The sequence below is a fragment of the Bufo bufo genome, chromosome 11 (assembly GCF_905171765.1).
Source record: "Bufo bufo chromosome 11, aBufBuf1.1, whole genome shotgun sequence".
Taxonomy (NCBI): Eukaryota; Metazoa; Chordata; class Amphibia; order Anura; family Bufonidae; genus Bufo; species Bufo bufo.
In genome coordinates this window covers 25,219,503-25,241,727 of record NC_053399.1, presented here as the reverse complement: position 1 = coordinate 25,241,727, position 22,225 = coordinate 25,219,503, and the positions used below count along the sequence as shown (strand labels likewise).

The following is a 22,225-nucleotide window of genomic DNA, read 5'->3' as shown; positions in this document are numbered from 1 at the left end:
GTTATATCGGAAAATAATGGCATTCTTAAGACAGAATGCAAAACAATATGGCCATATTGACGGTCTGATCCTATACATGGGGTAAGCTTAGACTGTGTAGACCTGTACAAGATTTATCACAGGGGCTCAGCCTGGATTATAAATCTGGTGCAGGGATAGGCAGTTTTGTCTAATGCTATATCAACTATTGGTTGGCTTGCTTTGACACATCATTTTATGCCAGAATTATGGCACCATTTTGGCACCAACTGGTGCATTTTAGGTAACGTCCCTTTCTGAAAACTCACACCCCTTCCTGATAAGTACACCCCCTTTTCGAGTCAGGGGGAAAAAGTTATGCCAATAGAGTTCACTTCTTTCTTAATGGACTATATTTCTAAGGAATGCTCCTTGACGTATACATTATGTACAGTATAAAAACATTTTACTCATCTATAATATAGGCGTATCTTAGCATTCATATTACGGCAGCAATAACCAGACCTCCCACGGCTATACTGAACTAGACTTGGATCCTCCATGGGTGTTTAATACTGAGGAGCTATCCTCAGACTAGGTCATGGTGCTAACACTTAGCACCCCCGGAGATTGTCTGTTTGAGGAGGCCACAGTGCTTATTGGATAGCGGCTATGCTTGGTATTGCAGCTTAGCCCCATTCACTTGAATGTGATGTCACTGGCCTAGGAAGAGGCCCTGTAGCCTCTTCAAACAGATGATTGTTGGGGGGTGCCAGGTGTTAGATCCCCACGATCAGATACTGAGGACTTATCCTGAGGATAGGCCATCAATATCAAAAACCTGGACAGTCACTTTTAGTAGAATGGCGTGAGTCTTGGAAATTATGGGAAAATGAAAGTAGCCTACGTCTAACGCACACTGCCATATTACTGAACAGTGTTCTACGAAGCTACAATACGGTGTCCATAACCAGCTTGGCTACTCAAGCAAGGAAGCACCGTCAAAGCCCAGAATCAGCAAGAGCTGATCCAGGATTTTTTAATGATGGCCTATCCTCAGGATAGGTCATCAGTATCACATGAGGGAGTGTCTAATCCTGGCAGCCTGCCGAGCCCAGCCGACTCCTGGTAGCTATACAGTGTATGGTGCTGTGCTTGGCATTGCAGCTCAGCCCCATGGACTTGAACGGGGCTGAGCTGCAACTAGGCCATGTGACTGATGTTCGGTGATGTCACATGGCATAGGAAGAGGACTAAGCGCTCATGGAGTGCCAGTCTCTTCTAACAGCTGGTTGTGGGGGTTCCAGGTGTTGGACCCCCACTGATCCTGAGGATAGGTCACCAATATTAATTACTGGATAACCCCTTTAAATGAATAAGATGAGAAATTATACTGAATCTTCTACCACCAAACTATATATCCATCTTCTCAGCTCCTCCTGCTCTGTAATATGCCGCCTGCATTTTCAATGTAAAAAGTTCCATTTTTTTAAAAAAAAATTTAAAAGAGCCATTTACAAGCTCTGGCTAAACTCATCATGCCCAAATACTGCAAGTAATTGCAGGTTAATGAAAGCCATTGCTTGTATAAGTAATGCATCATTTGTTTTCCGGGCCCTTTAAATAAGATTTATGATTTGCAGCCCTTTCTGCCACTGGAAGCCTCGCAAAACACGTGATATCTGTGGTTTCACTAGACAAAACACAGAATTAAAATAGCCATTACATGCAGGGTGTTGTCGGCACACAGGATCGGCAGGCTGTAATTCTAGGGTACATGACATGGTGCCCATGACTCATTCTGCCCATGCAAGTGGCATTTTACTATGGGAAAGTATTTTAACATTTTATTTCCCAGTAATCTTCTCCTAATCATCCAAGGTGTGACGGTATAAAGCAGGAGAACTTCTAAATGGCTGACCTTTTAACTTCATTAGCAAGATGGCGTCCACTAGATTTTCAAAGCCCAAGCCTGCACGCTTATTACACAGGAATTTCAGCTAGGTCTATAGTCTTTGGTGGGTACCGATGCCTCATTGTCCTGCTCCTTTTGGATAAATCTAGGGCCCCACAAAAGCTGGCGGCACAAAATTTGTCACCAGGGGTGGACAGCAGAGGGGCCCCTGTGCAAGAAGACTGTATGAGCAACTTGCATTTAAAAGGGGTACAATACTGAGGACTTAGGTCATCAATATCACATTGTTGGGGGGTCAGACTCCCGGCACCCCTGCCGATCAGCTGTTTGAAAGGGCCACAGCGCTTGATCTCCTCACAGCACAGCGCCATACATTCGACAGTGGCTGTGCTTGGTATTGCATCTCAGGCTATTCACTTGAATGGGACTGAGCTGCACATAGGCCTTGTGACCAATGTCCCTGGCCTGGGAAGAGGGCACAGCGCTCAAAAGAGTGCCGCCACCTCTTCAAACAGATGATCGTAGAGGTGTAAGGAGTCGGAATCCCCCACTGATCTGACATTGATGATCTATCCTGGGGATGGGTCATGAATATCTAAACCTCTTATTTTGAGTGTGGGGTGCTAGTCATCTACCACCGTTGTGCCAGTCCTGTACTCACATCCTCGGGCCGTGGATACAGTTAATCTTTTTCTGCCCCAGAGCAGTAACACCCCTCTAAATCTGCCCTCCTTTAATATTTTCTAGGCGGCACAATGACAGTGGAAGTGGTACTATTGGTAATATTAGTCCTTGTATAGTGCACTTTGCTTATTAACTGTATGGTGGTAGAATTGATTCTAGTATCGTGGTATCATTTAAGAACTGTAATTAGGCCTAAATTAGTAAGACCCCAGCAATGCCCCTAGAAGGTACAATATTTCAGCACATAGGGCCCTTGTTTTAATTTTTTCCCAGCACCATACTTTGTCTATTCTGGCCCGGACCATTATAAATAGGTTGTCAATTCCTTTTTGTCAGAAGGATCTTCAAAATCACAGATGCTGTGTAAACGGTCTGTAATTTGTTATGGCTGTAGTCATTTTAAAGCCCAATTTCACAAAAAATATCTAAATATGGTAGTACTGATGAACCAAAAAGGCAAAATAAAACACTAAACACAAAAAAATGCAAAATAAACACACACATGAATACAAAGTGTCCCCTCATTCTAGCACTAGGAGTAGAGCTATAGGGGTATATGATTTGTCATAATTGTACCTAATTCTGTATTTTATAATGGACAGCACAGATACACTGAAGCTCTTAAAACAAGACAATCTTACATGGAAAGCTCAAGCGCATTCCTCAGATTCCATACCTTTACCTTTATACACATGATGGATTAACACTATGCGGGACAGCAGTAAAAAATACTGAATATGAAAATGCTCACCTCTTCTCTTGCAGATATGATTGGCCCTGGCGTGTTTGGTATAGAACTTATAGAGGTACTGTTCCCTGTTCCTGAAGAGCTCTGAGAATCCCCATCTCCGGCCACATCATGTATCTCTTTAGCTAAACTGGCCACATCATTTACCAGGGTTTGACTCAATCTGCGGTATCAAATCAAAAACATCAGAAAAGGTTTTCTGGCTCTTTCTAAGTAGGTCATGATGAATGAGAAGAGGCAGAAGGTCTGACTACGTGGTGGTCATGCATGGTCCATTAAAATTAGTACTGGGACTGGTTGGATAGAGGATACCACTCGTACGACATGTCAATTCGAGTATAGGCAAATGGTTTAAGCCATCATGGCCAGCTACCAAATATATGACACCTGTCAACTAAAAGGATACAACATTGTGATGGCCAAGGACTGTTAATTAGGACTGGTTAAACTAAGGGCAAAACAAGTCAAACATACTGGCTCTCCAGCTGCATCCCATATTGACTAGACCATGCCAGCATCAATGCTACTAGCAGAACTTCAATGAACTTTGTCATGTCTAAAAGCTCCTGTAAATTGGGGAATCTATTAAATGTCTTGATATCGACAACCTGCTTTACTTGTTTTTCTTCATTAGCAAATGTAGATGGGTAAAGATAGAAAAATTCCAAATACATCTCTCCTCGACACACTTATTCTCAGTTATGGAAGACACCTTGAAAGCTGAGCGACAGAATAAATCCACTATAAGGTTGAGATTACAAAGGAACATCCATGAAAGACAAGGACAAATCTATCACTCAGATATTACCCTTTACATTATTACACCGATTTGAGGCTCATCAAGATAGCCCACTCTAGATGAAGATAGTACTGCCTTCTCGAGCGACTGGCCGACCGGGATCGTTTGGCCTCTTCTACGTCTCGGCTTTGTCTTTAGAGGGGTCCATCACTGTGCAGATTTCCTTTCCGATGATGGACGTTGCTGTGTAATCCCAACCTAATTTAAAAATCATTTCTTCACAGCTAAAAAGTTGTCCATACTCTTGGCCAAACGTTGAAGAAGGTGAAAGTGCTTTTCAGAAACTCATCACCCATGGGAACAAAAAGATACTACTTCTTTCCCCTGACATCCAGCATTGATTGGATACTTGGCCAGTCCTCCTCAAATCAGCACGTTCGGACCACTTGCATCTAGCGTACAGTATATGACTGTTGGCCACCTTGAATGCTGCTCAGATTTTAAGATAATTTGACCAGGGATGTGGAGGCAAGTTACATACCGGTTGCCATTCACATAAACCTGGATCAAATGATGTGACAGTAGTCCTATTTTATACATGCCATCCGTGAAGAACATTGGGTTCCCCAAGTCTACGCTGTGGGCACTCACCTGGCAATTTCAGCTATTTCTTCTGACTGGGCCATGAAGTTATTGTAGACCTCTTGGTCATCGTCATCATCATCCTGAAGGGTGCTCTGCCGTGGGCGGACCGGCACATTAGGTGTCCTGGGAGTCTGTGTGGCTGTTGAAGTATGGGATCGTTTGTGTTTAGGAGTACTGTGATTAGAGCCGTATTCCTCCTCAGATGTGGAAATATAATCTGAACCCTGCTGTCTCCGTCTTGAAGCTTATAAAATGAATTGGTTTTAGAAAAAGAGAAAGTCAAAAAAGATCAATACTTTCCTAACACCAGCGGGATAGACAGGTAGGAATACTGTGGATGGATTTAGGATGGCCAACATACAAGTTGCTTGATGGTAGGAATAGTTATGACAGCAATGTCGCTCATTTTTTTCATTCTCACTGTATGTTTTGCACCTTAAAGGGGTTTTGTCACTTCAGCAAATAGCATTTATTATGTAGAGAAAGTTAATACCAGGCACTTACTAATGTATTGTAAGGTTGATTCATTTTTCCATCACATTATACACTGCCAGTTTCCATGGTTACGACCACCCTGCAATCCCAGGAGTGATGGTCGTGCTTGCACACTATAAGAAAAAGCACCAGCCTATGTGCGCTGCTATGCTACTGGCCGACACTTTTTCCTATAGTGTACAGGCACGACCACCACTGATGGACTGTAGGGTGGTCGTAACCATGGAAACTGGCAGTGTATAATGTGATGGAAAAATTTATCAACCTTAATCAGCCAGCGAAGAAAGCAATATGGACAATCAAGTGCCTTGTATTAACTCTTTCTACATGTTAAATGCCACTTGCGGAAGTGAATCTGTTGAGATTGTACTGAAAAATAATGTGTCTACAGCTTCTATGTAGGTCTATGGGTCTCCATGGTAACAGACTACAAACCTTGTGTAGTCTGATCAAGCAGCCATATGGTCACTCATCTGTGACCTGCTTCTCAATAACCTAATGCAAGAAATCATCACTGCAAGCCGAGCTAGCTCCAGTTTGAGTCCTTGGGTGGCTTTTTTTGTTGGAATGATGAATATAATTTCTTGTCTTTCTTATTTTTACCAAAGAACGCCACAAAACTGTCATTTGTTAACATACCCTCGGGCTTCTCGCTCATGGGCCTGAAAAAAATCCATTGTGGATTTCACTGCAGTTCTGTGGGATTTTGCCACAGATTTCCTCTAGGAAAATCCACACAAAGAACTGGATGCTGATGCTGGCTCTGATCACAGGATCAGGGACTTGATACAGTTTGTAGCTTGTAACCATGGAGATGCATAGATCAACATAGAAGACACAACATTTTAGGAGTAATTAAAAAAATGCATATTTTAAAGCCCATCTGTCAGCAGTTTTGTACCCATGACACTGGCCTACCTGTTACATGTGCGCTTGGCAGCTGAAGGCATCTGTGTTGTCCCATGTTCATATGTGCCCGCATTGCTGAGAAAAATGATGTTTTAATATATGCAAATGAGCCTCTAGGAGCAACGGGGGAGTTACCGTTACACCTAGAGGCTCTGCTCTCTCTGCAACCGCCACACCTTCTGTACTTTGATTGACAGGGCCAGGAAGTGAACACATCTTGGTCCTGTCAAACAAAGTGTAGAGGACCCGGCAGTTGCAGGAAGAGCTGAGCCTCTAGGTGTAATGGTAACGCCCCCGTTGCTCCTAGAGGCTCATTTGCATGTATTAAAACATCAGCAATGTGGACAGATATGAACATGGGGCCAACACAGACGCCTTCAGCTGCCAAGCGCACATGTAACAGGTCAGCCAGTGTCATAGGTACAAATCTGCCGAAAGATGCCCTTTAAAAAGGTATATACTTCGAAGTGGCTGAAATATTTTTTGACTAAAACATACGCAGTGAGACAGGGCTTGGTAGATGGATGTCTAAACTTGTACTGCAACTTGTATTTTGGCAAGAAGTCAACAGATAACCGATAAACATAGAAAATCATAGACCTTAGGGCTAGATTTACAATCGGAGAACTTGTAAAATCTACAAGATCGAGTAGCAGTTAAAAAGGGGTCACAAATTCTGTAATACTGACGAAATGACTAATGTAAAGCATTGCTAAATCTAGCCCTTAAGCAGAAAAAATAATTATGCATTGAATTGTGATGATCTGCAGACCATATATATGTTTCTATTGTGTTATTTGCATTGTTTGCAGGGGCACAGCTATTGGGGCGCGCGGAGGCGGCAGTCACCACTGGGCCCTGAAGTCTCACTGCAACATAGGAACACGCCAGTATTATAAATGGTAGACGGGGGCCGCGTTACGGATTTTGCATTGGTGAGTTGACACCTTGAGCGTATTTAGTATTTTTTGAAGATACCAATGCAAAGTCAACAACAACGTCATCCTCCATTCAGGATTTTGCAGAGCAAAATATTCTGGCATGGGCCACCCGCACTTTATCCATGGATTTAGAGGATCTGGATATGGATCGGTTCCCTGCACAGCTTAAAGGCTAGGAACACCTTCTGCAATTTCTCATTGCATTTTACCCCTTTGGAGTTATACTGTTTTTCCTATTGGATTTTATTCAGCATTTTTACCATTTTTAAGTTCTTCGCTTTTAGTGTGTCTGCAGACTATCTTGCTTTCTGTTTTACACGGAATCCATCTGACAACTGGATGTGTTGGCATTCATTCTGAACTCCTGGCAGCTCATAATAGCTAAATAGTTATCAAAACCGATAAGAATATGGCTTAAGGTCAGTTTACACAGGCCGAGAATTGGCCAGATAATTGCCAACAAGTGTTCATTAGCAATTATCTGGAGGTGCCGCTGATTACCCGATGAATGAGCGAAATGCTCGTTCATCGGGTAATGCGATCGTTTGTGCGGACACCTAAATCACTGTTTGCCGGCAGCAGATCATGGAGCTTCTGCTGCCAGCGAACAATGATTCTATATAGGGACGAGCAATAGCATCAGTGATAACTCCTCCCCATACTGTGGAGGAGATCGCTACATGTAAATGTAAAGCGGGTGATTGCCGGGGAAGGGTGCTTCCTTCCCGACAATCGCCTGCCAAATTGTGCGGTGTAAAGGGACCTTTAAATGAGTGTTTATAAGCAGTCAGGAGTTCAGAGATAAGGGCTACACATCCAGCTGTCAGACGGATTCAGTATAAAACAGAAAGCAAGATAGTCTGCAGATACACTGAACGTCTAGGGCCAAATGGGAAAAAAAAGGATTTTAGCCTAAAATTTGCAAAAAAGAAGTGTGTGTAGCCTTTAAAATTCTCAGACAACAATAGAAACAGTTATAGGTCTGCAAAAGACAATAGAGTACCTATGTAGCAGAGTGGAGAAACTGCAATAATGAAATGATAAAACACAAAAAATAAGCAAATTATGGAAATTAATGTAATATACCCTACTAAGCTGTTTAAAGGGATACTCCAACCACAAACACTTATCACCTATCTACTGGATAGGACCCACGGGACTCCACTCCACTGTGGTCTGGCCATGGGGACGGCACACACTCAGCTGCCACTCCATTCAAATTACTCCTCCAGTTCCAGCCACCAGTGGTAAAGAAGGCGAGCGGTCAGTCCCCCACCGGTCTACCAGTTATCCAGCGGGTAAGGTGATTTAGTTAGGTGGATAGTTTGTAGCTAGATTACCCTCAAAGCAAATTGATTTGCAGTATCTCACTCATGACTACATAGCTACCCTGGGAGATTTATATATATATGATCCTTTTCTTAAAGGAGATGTACCAAAAGATGTATAGTAAAGTCCCCTTAATTCAAAATAATATCTGCGTTGACCTTGGCAAATGTCATAGGGACACTAGTAAGAAGCTCTTCTCTGATAAGACAGGGTAAGACTAAACCCACATGGGACTATATTACATCTCTTGGTAGTTCACCTTTAAAATGTAGAAGTTGACAAGGTTCTGATAGGAAAGGTATTAAAATCAGTGCCACAGTCACAGACTTTGGAATTAAATCAGTTAGTGCGCTACCCAGAGGGAAGGGAAAACCAATTCATTTGAATACATGTTTTTTTTTTCTGTATTCATAGAACTTCTTGTTTTCATCCAGTTTTCATCCAGACAGAGGCAACATTTTCCACAACTAGAAACAGCAGATCTGCTTAAAATATTCTTACAAGGAACATCAATGAGTTTACACTGTATAACATACCGAGAAATACAGTTCAGAGTGATCTTGCACAGACCCCCCCCATTGATAGAGGACCTGTCACCTCTCCTGACATTTCTAAATAAGAAGATACTTGTATTCCCTATGATATAGCATTACCTTTCTCCTTGTCAAAGAGGTACACTCTCTGACACTGACAACACTGGTATTCCCATCAGACATTGATGCCATCAGTGTCAGATAGGTGTGGGTCCCACCTCTGGTACCCACTTCAATCTCCAGAACGCCCCGCCCCCCGAAGTGATGGGACAGTAGCCATGCATGTGTTGGCCACCCTCTATTCAATGCTATGGGAGTTCCAAAAATAGTTGAGCACTGGCTCAGCCATCTCCAGCAGTCTCAGAGTGGAGATTGGAGAGGTGGCGGTGCATGCAACAGTATTTGTTCGGAGGAATGGCAGCATTCCGCTGGATCCCATTAAAGTCAATGTGCATCTGATGCTGTGCAGTGGTGTCCAGCTATGCTGGATATGATAACTCTGGTAGTCTGCTCCTTGGATAGTCTACCGGAGTTACGTGACCAATATCTGAACATAGCCTAAACAGAAGACGTCCAGTTAGAACCGACTCTTTGTAATGTATTCCAAGTCCACGATTACGGCATATAGGGCATTATTTGTTAAACAAAAATATATATATATATATTATGCTGGTGAAGTTCATAGCAGTCAGTCAAGTTACAGATATTCTTTCTCTGATAAAGAGGTGGTCCCTAATAATTCAAAGAACGAAATAGCCACAGCAGGGCAGTGAAAAACTTTGTATGGGATGCAGGGCTAGAACAGCACTGCGCCCCTTTCAATTTCACAATTAGTAGGGATTTTGGCATACCTTATCAATACGCCATCACTTTATGAGTTAGGAAAACCTCTTTAGGGTACATGGGGACTGAAACATTGTGGATTTGCTGCCGCAGATTTATGTGCAGCAAATCCACATAGTTTTACAACATCAGCAAATTGCATGAGATCTGCAGCGGCTTTCCACTGCATATTTCACCAGTTGAAGTGAATGGGAAAAGCGCTACAGAGCTGTATAGATCTGGCACTGGAGCTACTGCAGAATAGCTGATCATTGGAGGTGTCGGGAGTCAGACCCCGCCGATCACATATTGATGGCCTATCCTGAAGATAGGCCGTCAATATTAAAATTCTGGAAAACCCCTTAAAAACAAAGATCAACTTCTCCACTTTGCCCGTTCTAGTTTTCATCAATTGGGACCATAGACCCAAATATAGTAAAATTATCAAACACTCAACATAAGTATGATGGGAACTATATATGTAGGTAAATAAAAACAGATAAAACTTACAGGAAGAAGAAGAGTACTTCACACTACCAGATCGTGCCCTAGTTAGTGGTTGTTTGGGTGTAGGCACCACTGGTTTTTTAACAGGCTGTTTAGCTTCTGCCATTGCTGGCTTTCGATTTGTATAGCTGTGATCAACACTACGGCCTGAAAACCCAGTACGCGGAGTGTAAGTCTCGGAGTCACTCGGAACATTGAATGAGCCAGTCCGTTTTCTCGGCATTGCCAGAATATCAAGCCGGGAGAGCTTTTTTGACTCACTGCTGCTTTTAGCTGACGAAGAAGCTTCAGAACTAACATTCAGTCTTTCTGCGTCTGCACTTTCATTGTCAGATGCTTCTCCAAGACGAGCACGACGTAACTTAGATGCCCTGGTCGGCCTGGGTGTTGATAGGCTATTTGAACGGGTAAGAGCTTGCTGGATTTTCTGTGCATTTGAAGATATTCGACTTATATCCTCTTTGGTCGATTGAGCAAAGGGTCTCCTTCTTGACAGATTTCTTGAGGAGGAATTTTCATAATCTGAAGATACGGTGTCTGGAATGGATATGTAAGGAAGACTAGTACTTCTTTCTTCATCTGTGAAATCCAAGGAACCACGCGTTCCAGTACTGCGCTTCATTTCAAACCTTTTGGTTACTTCTTTTCTGCTACCTCCATCTGCAGGACCCATTCTCCTTTTTTCTGAGAGTCTGTCTCTGGCACTTGGCTGGCCGTATTGATCTTGTATGGAAGATGTAGAAGAAGACTTTTCTTTGTGAAGACCCACAACCCTGCCCTTTTGAGGATGACTTGGTACATTCTTGTCACTAACCAAACTGACTGTGCTTGCCGTATCCACATCTGAATCTCCGGACAAGGAATCATCTGGAGGACAAGGCGTATTTTCTATATCATCATCTACATGATTCTGAGAGAAGAGCTTCGCTTCAAGAGCAGCCAAGGCATTTTCAGTTTCTTTAAGAATCTGCTGCGTCTCTCGACTGTAGTCGGTGCTCGGCTTTGTAACATTCATATCTTTAAGCAATGGGTGGGTTGAGATGTTGGGAAGTTTGTTGGAAGAGATGTTGCAGCTGGATTTGTCTTTGGTAAAACTTTCTTGCCTAACAAACGAATCTCTGCTTTGTCCATTTTCTTTTTTCAACAACTGATTGTCTATTTTTGTAATAATTGAGGCTTCTTGCACGGTTTGTTGGTTTCCTTTTGGCTTTACGTGCATATCATGAGCTTTGTATGGTTTGTGCATCTCTACATTGGATAACATGGAATTGGCATGGGATAAACTTTCAACCTCAATTTCATTTCCAACATAAAAGCTAGTAGACTTTGGTTCATTAGAAAGTTTATTTGTTCTTTGGACACTTTGTTCTTGACTTCTGGGGTCCTCTCTCCTCCACTTAGTTGTTGGAAGTTGGTTAGATTTTCTGCTAGACAGGACACCATCATCAGACTTGCTTGTGTCGCTAAGGCTGTCCGGATCCAAATCTTCTTGTATAAAGAGCAGACTGTTTGGACCTGAGGAGACCGTTTTCACTTCGTTTTCAATCAATGTTTTCTGAGCAACTTCCGAGTAAGACTCAGTACAGAGAAAAATAGTTGGTGTTGGACTTTCAGATTTGTCATTTGGTGGAAGTTGAGGAAGAAGCCGCCTTGTCCTTAAAGGGAATGCAGGATCTCCTTCGCTATTTTCGGAATGGTCAATATCTAAAAACAGAAGGAAGTCAATACGTTGATGATATAATTTCCATAGTAGACGAAGGTGGTAAAATTTGTTATATGAACCTTCTCTAACCTTCCCAAATTGAATTTCCAGGGTCGAAGCTGGACAATTTCCAAAAAGAACAGGCTACTCATGATGGCTAAAGACAATTTAGTGACTTACAACCAGCATTGTCTAAAATGCTGACCGAACTCTATACTGGTTCCTTTTGTAGGCATTCCTGAAGCGTAGGTGATACCTGAAAGACCTCAGCCCTAATGCAAAAATGGTCACATGGCCCCAACCTATCATGTGCCATTTATAATACTGATGTCTTCTTAGGTGGCAAATGGGCCTTTAGACCTCCACAGTCACCAGAGTTCAGGTCCAACTGCTGCATCTACACCTCCTAACACTACTCCCCTGATGGTCTGAGTGAACAGAACTAAACAATGGTCTATAATTATTTACATTATATTTTACATTTTTTTTTTAATATTATTATATATGTTCTGATTTTATTAAAGGGCATCTGTCAGCAGATTTGTATAATGACATTTTCACTGTCTGGTCCTGTCGATCAAATTACAAAGGGCGCAGCAGTTGCAGAGAGAACAGAGCCTCTAGGTGTAATGGCAACGCCCCCGTTGCTCCTAGAGGCTCATTTGCATATAGTAAAACATCATTTTTCTCAGCAACACAAAAACATATGAACATGGGACCAACACAGATGCTTTCAGCTGCCAAGCACACATGTAACAGGTCAGCCAGTGTCATAGGTACAGATCTGCTGACAGATGCCCTTTAACTACTGGTAAATGGTATGTATTGTTAACAAGTCATAATGTAGGCATTCTTTTAGACATCAGTCTATTACTATGAGTGCTTGAGCTCATTACCCTCATTTGCCAGTAATCCAATCATCTGACCATCTAATGGAGACGTCGGTGAGGCATCTGGATAGCTGTCAGCAAGACTTGCCCACCTAGAAACCCATTTTTGTCCACTTCTACTGGAGCCAGGCGATTTTCCACTCTGCAGAAAATTACAATTCAAATTTTAACTACAAAGGTTCATACACAACTACAACAACCGGTCAAGGATGGCTTATGAACTTACCTGGACATCAGGTTGAAGATCACTATTCATTTTGACAGAATGACTTGTTGGCAGACTTGCAGGTTTGTGAATCATACTGTTTTCATTAAGAAAGGCTTCTTCCTTCTCTAGTTTGATGACTGGTCTGTAAATCACAGAAGAAATTTTGGAATACTCCTCAGGTTCAAAGACTCCAAAAACCTACAAGTGAAGAAATAGGATAATTATGTAACATTATCTTCATTATCCTTGACCACACACAGCTTAGTATCTATATTAAGGTGGACCTGTCGCCTCTCCTGACATGTCTGATTTAGCTCCTACTTGCATTCCCCATGTAATAATAATTCTGAAATATCTATTCTTATGACTCTATTTTGTGCCATTTCTTAATTGTTTAGACAAAAATTTATGACTAAGCGGCCAGCAGTCCGCAATAAAGGTCCAGCTGGAGGAGTGTCTTTGCACAGTCTGACACTGGCAGCAGTGATTGGATAGTGTCAGACTGTGCAGGGACACACCCACAACCGGTAACGCCCAGCTGGACCTTTATTTCTGACTGCTGGCAGTTCAGTCATAAATTTCATGTGGGAATAGTAAAAGAATGGCACCACATACAGTTATAGCAGTTTCCCTAATAGGGTAGGTTTGCCTAATAGGGTGTATGAAAGTGTTTTTTCTAAACTGGACAACCCTTTCAAAGCCTGCAGTGGTCATATTACAGTCTTAGGAATAGGATACAGTTTGCAGAATTAAAGTGGCTATTCAGTCCCCCCCTGAAGTGGGTAAACTGGTCGGTTAAAAAAAAAAAAAAAAAGACTCAGCTTCACCAACGAACACACACATGGCCTAGGCAAAACTGGATAAGGCCATGTCACTACTGTGAGTGCCAGTGCTTTCTCAAGCAGCTGATCGGCGGGTACCCCGGGTGTCAAACCCCCACCAATCAGATACGGAGGACCTATCCAAAACATAGTAAAAAAGTTTTGGAAAACTCCTTTAACTCCCGTTCCCCTGTGTCAATTCTGCCACGACTATACCCAGGATTATTATTTGGATCCTACTGTAAAGGGGACCTCAGTGCTCAATCTATTTACGGTATTCAGCCTTGTCTTTGCTTCCTTAAAAAAAAATTAAGAAACTGTAATAGGAAAAACAAATCTATACAGAATCTTAAGATCAACATAGTCTTCCTGTGATCAACTAAGGAAAAACAAAATCAGCCTTCACTTTTACCTGGTCTATCATCTTCCTAGCTTCTTCAACTTCTTTATCTTGATTGTCTGTTTCGATAGTATACGTCCCCGCATCACTCAGGCTGTCCTCCTCTTCTGTTTTCTTTACACTCACTGGTCTACATTCAGACGGTTCTGTCGCAGATGGTGGAGCTGATGGCCCCATTAAGGAAGACTGTACTTGATGGCTGACTGGTGGTGTGATGATTGTTGACAATGGCAACATCATAGGTTTTTCCATCGAATCTTTTAAGACCTCCGCTTGTTCCCGCAAATACTCTTCCACAAATTCCTGAGCAAGCTTGGATTTCTTCCCAATGCTACCAAAACTCTTCACTGGAGGCTTTGCAGTTACAGGGCCAGTAGTATTTACTCGATCCTCACCCTTTTCTCTCCGAAAAGAATTGGACCTTTGAGGAAATGAAGAGTTTACCAGTGGTTTTGGAACTACAGGGGCTGTGGTTGTCCCATTAGTGGTCAGCTTTTCTGCAGTTAGGACGCTTTTCTTTTTGTCATTTTTGCCTTTGTTGGCAAGTTCAGCCTCATTTTGAGAGCCATTTGCACTGTGTGTGAAGGACTGAGACCTCTTTTTTCGAGGTGCATCGTCATCGAAGAATTCTATCACGAATGCTTGCTGATTGTGCAGCAGTTCTTCAGGCTCTCGCTTTATTTGCCGTTGAAGCTTGGCCTGATCAGTCTCTGCATTCTCCTTTTCTGGAACAGGTCCTGCTGGATCTTCCGAATCGCTCTGAGTGCCATCTTCATGTCGGTTACCTGAAGCAGTGGACAGAATGCATTGCATATTGAACACATAAAAAGGATTGGCTCTTCGGAAGCAACCGGTTTCAAAAAGGAGATGCGTTTCACAAAGGGTCTGGTCACCTGGCAAACATCTCATTTGCCACGTAACTCACAACCACGTAACTCATAACATGGTGGTCATTGAAATGATTGGCCAACCATGTAATATATGGACAACAAATCTGTAAGAGCAGAACAAGAGGTGCTCTCTTACAGGGTAGTTCTCCATTCTGGTTCATAGAGGGGGATCCTCACATGCCCCTGTAGGGTTTATGGACTTTGCAGATATTCTGCTTTAATATTTTTCACTTAGAGTAATAATGCATTTCCATCTGCAGGTTGCAATGTGGAGTTTTAATGGTTCAAAACCATACACCAGCAAGACAGAGATTGATAAACTGTCAAGCCAGGGGTTTACAGAATTTGCTCTTATGTTAAATGGAACTATTATCCACTAGCAGAGTGATGGAAATGTCAAGACATGTTTAGCTAGAGAGTGGATGGCAATAAGCCACTCAGCGTATTTAGATATAGGGTTAACAAAGTGAACTGAATCTTTGTCTCCTGGTGAATAAAGACCTACCTAGGACTCTGTAGATACACACACCATCAAAATACATAGAGAACCCAATGCATGGGGAAAAGAACCCTACCCTTAAAGGGCATCCGTCAGCAGATTTGTCCCTATGAAACTGGCTGACCTGTTCCATGTGCGCTTGGCAGCTGAAGGCATCTGTGTTGGTTACTAGGGATGAGCGAACTTTTGTTTTCAAGTTCAGCGTACAAGGTTCAGGTTGGGGTTATCTAAAAATTCCATTATGGATTCCGCTACCACGGACCATAACTTAACGGAATTCTTAGATAACCTGAACCTTATATGCCGAACCTGAAAACACAAGTTCGGTCAACACTATTGGTTACATGTTCATATGTGCCCTCATTGCTGAAGTTTTAATACATGCAAATGATACTCTAGGAGCAATGGGGGTGTTGTCTTTACACCTAGAGGCTCTGCTCTCTCTGCAACTGCTGCGTCCTCTGCACTTTGACTTTAGGAGAAGTCAAAGGTAGGCATGATCACATTTACACTGCCTGGTCCTGTCAATCAAAGTGCAGAGGGTGTGGCAGTTGCAAAGACAGCAGAACCTCTAGGTGTAACGGCAACTCCCCCGTTGCTCCTAGAGGCTCATTTAAAACTTCATTTTTCTCAGCAATGCCGACACATATGAACATGGGACCAACACAGATGCCTTCAGCTGCCAAGCGCACATGTAACAGATCAGCCAGTGTCATAGGTACAAGTCTGCTGACAGATGCCCTTTAGGCCATCCATACACTTTAGAAAGTTGACTGTTAACTAAACACACTCAAAACATATTAGATCCTTCGGACAATCTCTCTAAAATTGGGGGGTTCGACCTAGTTTCTTCTAATATATATGGACACCTTTACAAACGATGGCATTCTAATTTTACCAACTTACCTTTGAGATTGCTAATGTGGATGGCAAGGTCACTCTTCGTACTGTAAACATCATCTCCAGGAGTTGCCCTTCTAATTAAACTTGGGTCATTCTGAACCAACCAGTCAGCTACTTTATTTTCAACAGACATCATTTCATTTGGGCCGGTTTCCTTTAACCCTGGCTTCTTCTGTCTCATTGAGAACTTTGTGACGTGGTCCTTAATCTTTATTCTGCCGGGTCGACAGTCATCAAACTCAATGGTGAAAGAGGCATGGCTCTGCACCACGGGGGGAGTAGTGGTGTCTGTGTCTTTAGTAGGGATTTCATGGACTTGAGTCTCTGGAGATTTGGCTGGTTGCTGAAAGTCTTTCGTAGGAATTTCGAAGTAGCTTGGTTCTCTTCGGAATGAGTAAAGCGATTGGTCAGCAGAATCTTTGTATCCTAAGTTACCGTTCATTTCTTCGTCATGTTGGGACATTTCTTTCTGTTGATCTAAAACATAATGGAAAAGGGATAGTGTGTAATGAATTATTTATTCTATAGCTTAATGGACTTAATCAAAAGGACTTCTGATACTATTTCCTTATAGAGCGGGGATGATCATACTGCTAGAGTGTAAAAAACAATAAAAAATAAATAAAAAAATCGAAATGTGCTGTAGGTCTATGGTTAATGCAATGGATCAGTGAATAAAGACTGGGCAGCTATTTAGTACTATGGAGACATACAGCCTTCGTACTTTGCTAGACAGGCTTCCAAGACAAAATACCACCGGACGTATGGAGTCCAACAGAGCTCCATATGCCTTCATATGAAATGTGAGGCTTAAAGGGGTACATTAGAGGACTCATCCACCTCTATGTGGTGGAAGAGCCTTTGGGTCCTCTCAGGCACAGGGGCCTAACCGGAGACTGCTGCCTCTGTACCTCCTATGGCTCCTGGCCCACACATTAGCCAAACCCTGTCCTATTAGCTGTCTGCTAGCCGGGATGTACCTGGGTCTTGGAGCCCGAGGGGGCTCAAAAGGTTCCTCTGCTCCAGTGCTATAAATGAGGTGTTATAGGTGGGAGACTAGATGACAAATTTTGAATTGCAGCCCCCGGAGCTTCACTTTAAACCTTTTATAAAAATAATTATTTGTGTGTCCAATACTTCAGACCTGCTTTTTATGATAACCGTACAGAAGTTATTGAAGGGGTTGTCCAGAATTAAAATAACCTGGCTGCTTTCTTCCAACAGCTGTTCATGGATCGTGTCTGTGGCTTTGGTTTATTGAAGTGAATGGCCAGGGGCGGATTATCCATAGACCTTACAGGGAAATTTCCCGGTGGGCCTATGCCCAGGGGGCCGCCTGAGCCCTCCTAATGGCCAGCCAGTGGAAGTTTTTGGGGATGTATTTTGTGCTGTTGGTGGCAGTATTTTGTGATGCAATCTGGTATTTAGCTCTGTTGGGAGGTATAATGTGCCACAATATGGTATTGCTGGCCTCGCCTACTTATGTTGGCCCTGACTTCCATCAATTTAGACCTGACTACAAAACGGGGCCACTTTTAGTATTTTTTCCAGGGCCACTTTAAGTTCCTAGTCTGCCCCTGTGAATGGTGCAATATCACACACAACCAGTGGGCAGGTGTGGCGCTGTTTTAAGAAGAAAGCAGTCGTGTTTTTCTTATCCCGGATTACCCGATTAACGCGCTTGTCTAAGAGGTCCATTACAAGACATCACCTCAATTATGTCCTGTAGGAACAAACAGCAGTAATCCTCCAAACAAATAAAATAACTAGATGAATAAATGAGTGATCACGTTGCCGACTATAAAGCTTTTGTATATAGGATTTGCTTCCTAGTCACCAGCAGAAAATTGGACAGAACAAAGAAGATACTACCTGGCAACTCTACACGAGGCTTAGAGTACATGAGAATGTATACCAATGTAGTTGAGATGTCGTAAGAAAGGACAAGTTTTTTTAAGACGTTTTAATGCATTTACAATAAAAGACTGATTTTTAAGGAGTGCTGGAGAAATCAGTTTTTTTCTACAAGAAAATAGCTATTGGCAGAATCCAACATTCATCTATGATGTTTCTGTTAACAGGCACTGAGCAAACATGGTCGACTTTTGACTTTGGGTGCCATTTATCTATAGGGAAAGGAATAGGATAAAATAGGTGGATTCTACAGTCCCCCCAGACATAAGACTGCCAGCGGTGTCACACCGATATATCTACTGTGTACAGGGAACTCACAGGGCATGTTTCATGAAGACAAGCCCTTTAAAGGGGTTTTCCAGTACTTAGATATTGACAATCTATCCTCAGGAGAGGTCACCACTATCAGATCAGTGGGGATCCGACACCGGGCACTCCCGCCAATCAGATGTTTCAGGCAGCCAATGGTGCCGGAAACTATATAGTGGACAGAAGGCTCTGTCCACTGTGTAGTTTCCAGCACCAACGTAGTGCAGATTAGCTCTTACTCACCTGAATAGCTCTGCACCTGGAGTACTGTGACACAGCCACCACACAGTACATGGAGCCTTCTGCTTCCAGCTCCCTCCCCTGTATGTATGTTTTCTGTGGCTGACCAGAACACTAGATCGGTGGAGGTGCAGAGTGCTGATCTGATATTGAGGACCCATCCTAAGGATAGGTCTTCTATATGTAAGTACTGGAAAACACCTTTAAATATTATATCATATACACTCCAGCTGCTGCAGAACCTCTTTAAAATGAAGAGAGTAATTCATGGCAAATAATCAATGGCCGGAAAGAGGTAATGTAGCAGCTGGGGAGTCAGTGGGGTTGAATGGACTTAAAGGATTTGTTTATTTCCAGAAACCACCCCACTCTTACCAATGGGCTGTGTGTGGCATTGCAGCTCAGTTCAATTAACTTAAAGGGGTTGTGCCACTAATATAAAAAAGTATCCCGCCCAACAGATGATTTTCCCCAAAATACCACCATTTATCAAACATTATTAGCCTACCATTGACCAGTGACAAATCAGTTGCTGTTGGTTATGTCCTGCATTGGAGACAGGGTTCATTCACACGTCCGCATAATGGACGGGTGCGGACCCATTCATTTTCAATGGGGCCGTAAAAGATGCAGACAGCACACCGTGTGCTGTCCGCATCCGCACTTCCGTTCCGCGGCCACGAAAAAAAAAAAAAAAAAAATAGAACATGTCCTATTCTTGTCCACAGCCACGGACAAGAAAAGGCATTTCTATCATAGTGCCGGCAAAACGCGGAACGCACATGGCCGGTGCCTGTGTTTTACGGATCCGCAATTTGCAGACCGCAAAACAGTTACGGACGTGTGAATGGACACTTAGAATGTAGGACGTAGGAAGCCTCATTGGTAAGAACATGGGGTGTGACTAGTATCACATGTCATGCTGACGTCCAGACACATCTCACTGCCCTAAGGCATGACATACCAGGAAGTAGGATTCAAGCACGGGGGATAAGAGAAAACTGAAAATTAGGTAAAATAAAAAATCTAAGGAGGAGGAATGGGAGATAGATTAATTGATAAAAATATACTTTAGACTTTAGAAGTTTTTGGCACAACCCCTTTAAATGGGGATGAGATGCGGTACCAGGCAACGGATAAGAGTAGAGCTGTTTCTGGGCAAACAGCATACTTCTTTCTTTCTCATCTCATACAATTCAGTGAGTTATTACAATGCATACATCTGTAAGGTCGGCCAGTGAGGATCTCCACTACAGATCCTTGCACAGATGGACATCTTCGTTGGAATCTCTCATCATGAAGAGCATCTGATGCCCACACATTCTCCTTCATGGACTGATGTCATCTTCTCACACAACAAAAAACAAAAACGAAATGGAAATTCCCTTGAACACGATCAGCCTGATGAATGAGGATATGGAGAGCACCCAGCTACCTCTTGGCACAGACCCAATGCATAAAATATAAAGCCTATAATAACCTAAGATAACAAGCTATGCAGTCATTCAGGCATACGGGATTAGGAGATCAAGGCTAGAAACAAAGCCGGAAATGGAAGGGATAAGAGCCCATGACATGTATTATACTTCCGTGTATCAATGCTGTAGAGGAGCTGCTGAGTCATGAGGCAATCAGCACCTCGGTGAGGTTACCTGTTTCCATAGATAATAAGGGCTCCACCTACGAATGAGCCTTCCGTATGAATGGATATCATGGTTAACTGGATAGTGATCTTCTGGCCTCTTACCTTCAGATTTCTCATGCTTGTTATTAGCGTCATCATCTCCCCACCAAGATGGCTGACCATATAGTGGTGTGCGATAAATCGAAGGTTCTAAGGACAGAAATACATCAAGTTATTGTGCCAAATATTACTCTGTCACCTGCATACACATACATTGCAATACCTACAATGGACGGGTTGTCCCAAGATTTAAACTTCTCCCCTCCAGCAGTCCCCCAGAGATGAACGGAGCTGCAGATCCATTCATATAGCATAACACATGATCACTGGGGGTCCATGATGGTCAGACACTTATTCCCTATGCTTTGGATAAGGCGTAAATTTAAAATCTTCGGACAACCCATTTAATATTGACCACTATACACATGAACTGTTGATGTGCAACCCAAACAAAAAACATGTTGGCGTTACCAAATATGCCGTAGAACCCACATTTGTCCCCAAACGTTTCTACCCACAATTTAATGATGGAAGAATGTTTTTTCAGATGCACGTCCCAACCTTCATTCCAACACAAAGTATTCTGGATACACCTTTGATGGTAATCTCAAGACAATCTTGATTCTGAACACAGGTCACGTCTGATATCTACACAGTGGTGTCACCTTGCAGCTTCCACTATACAGTATCCATACAGTGCAGGCCAAAACCGAATGCCAGATCACTTGTTACACACGGCACAAACCAGGCTTGATACATAGTGCAGTGTGCCCACCCTGGCTATATACTATTCGGTAAAATTCCTTCACAAGACACATGTATCAAACTTGCTTAGGAATGCAAAAGATTTCCTGAAACGTCAAAGTTTAGTGTGTTATATGCAAGTTTGCAGAACACAGAGAAAAATAAAGGTGTCTGAAATAACTCCTCTGGAAGTGGTGCAATTTCTTAAATGGACTGTCTGGGATTAGAACAAAATGGCTGGTTTCTTCCAAAAACATACCTGTCCATTGGCTGGTGCATGGGATTCAACCTCATTAACTGAACTAAGTCTCAGTAAGCAACCGTCACGCCTTCATTAATTTTCAGACCCCTTGCTGTTCAATTTGTAACCTGCTCCTAGTTTCAGACTTTTCTCACAAGGTTACCCCTCCCTATAGTACATGGCGGATGTGTCCAGGATGCTGCTGGCTTCCCTAGCTCTCCTGTACAAGCACATTGCACAAGAATCTCCTCTCACTTGTACCGGCAGTCACCGATATTGAGAGATGTGCGATTTCCCCCTACCCCTGCAAAGGTGAAAGGTCAAATAAAAAGACTGGGCTTACAGTGTTATAAGTTTAGCTCAGGGCTCCCACTGTAATATATAGAGGAGAACAGAGGCTCCTTTGTAATATATAGAGGAGATCAAGTTTCATAGGACATTTGAACCGAACCCGAGTTCGGGAAATGTTTTTTTTTTACAGCATAAATCAATTTTTGAAGTTATTATGCGAAGTCTTGCGAGACTTCGCGAAATAATAACTTCGGCTCATTGAAG

General features: G+C 42.7%; 1 protein-coding gene across 3 annotated transcripts in view; it reads right to left on the bottom strand.

Annotated features, from left to right (window-relative positions):
* The window catches only part of CEP170B (centrosomal protein 170B), a 95,445-nt gene that overhangs the window by 10,927 nt on the left and 62,293 nt on the right, over positions 1–22,225 (bottom strand). For 2 of the 3 annotated variants that reach the window (XM_040412788.1, XM_040412787.1), the window contains exons 7-14: positions 20,749–20,835; positions 16,542–17,015; positions 14,259–15,031; positions 13,044–13,223; positions 12,824–12,959; positions 10,229–11,929; positions 4,696–4,933; positions 3,309–3,468 (exon numbers count right to left, since the gene is read on the bottom strand). In XM_040412788.1, the coding sequence (XP_040268722.1) occupies positions 3,309–3,468; positions 4,696–4,933; positions 10,229–11,929; positions 12,824–12,959; positions 13,044–13,223; positions 14,259–15,031; positions 16,542–17,015; positions 20,749–20,835 (3,749 nt within the window). The remainder of the gene's footprint in view (positions 1–3,308; positions 3,469–4,695; positions 4,934–10,228; positions 11,930–12,823; positions 12,960–13,043; positions 13,224–14,258; positions 15,032–16,541; positions 17,016–20,748; positions 20,836–22,225) is intronic. The other variant, XM_040412789.1, reaches the window with a different exon arrangement.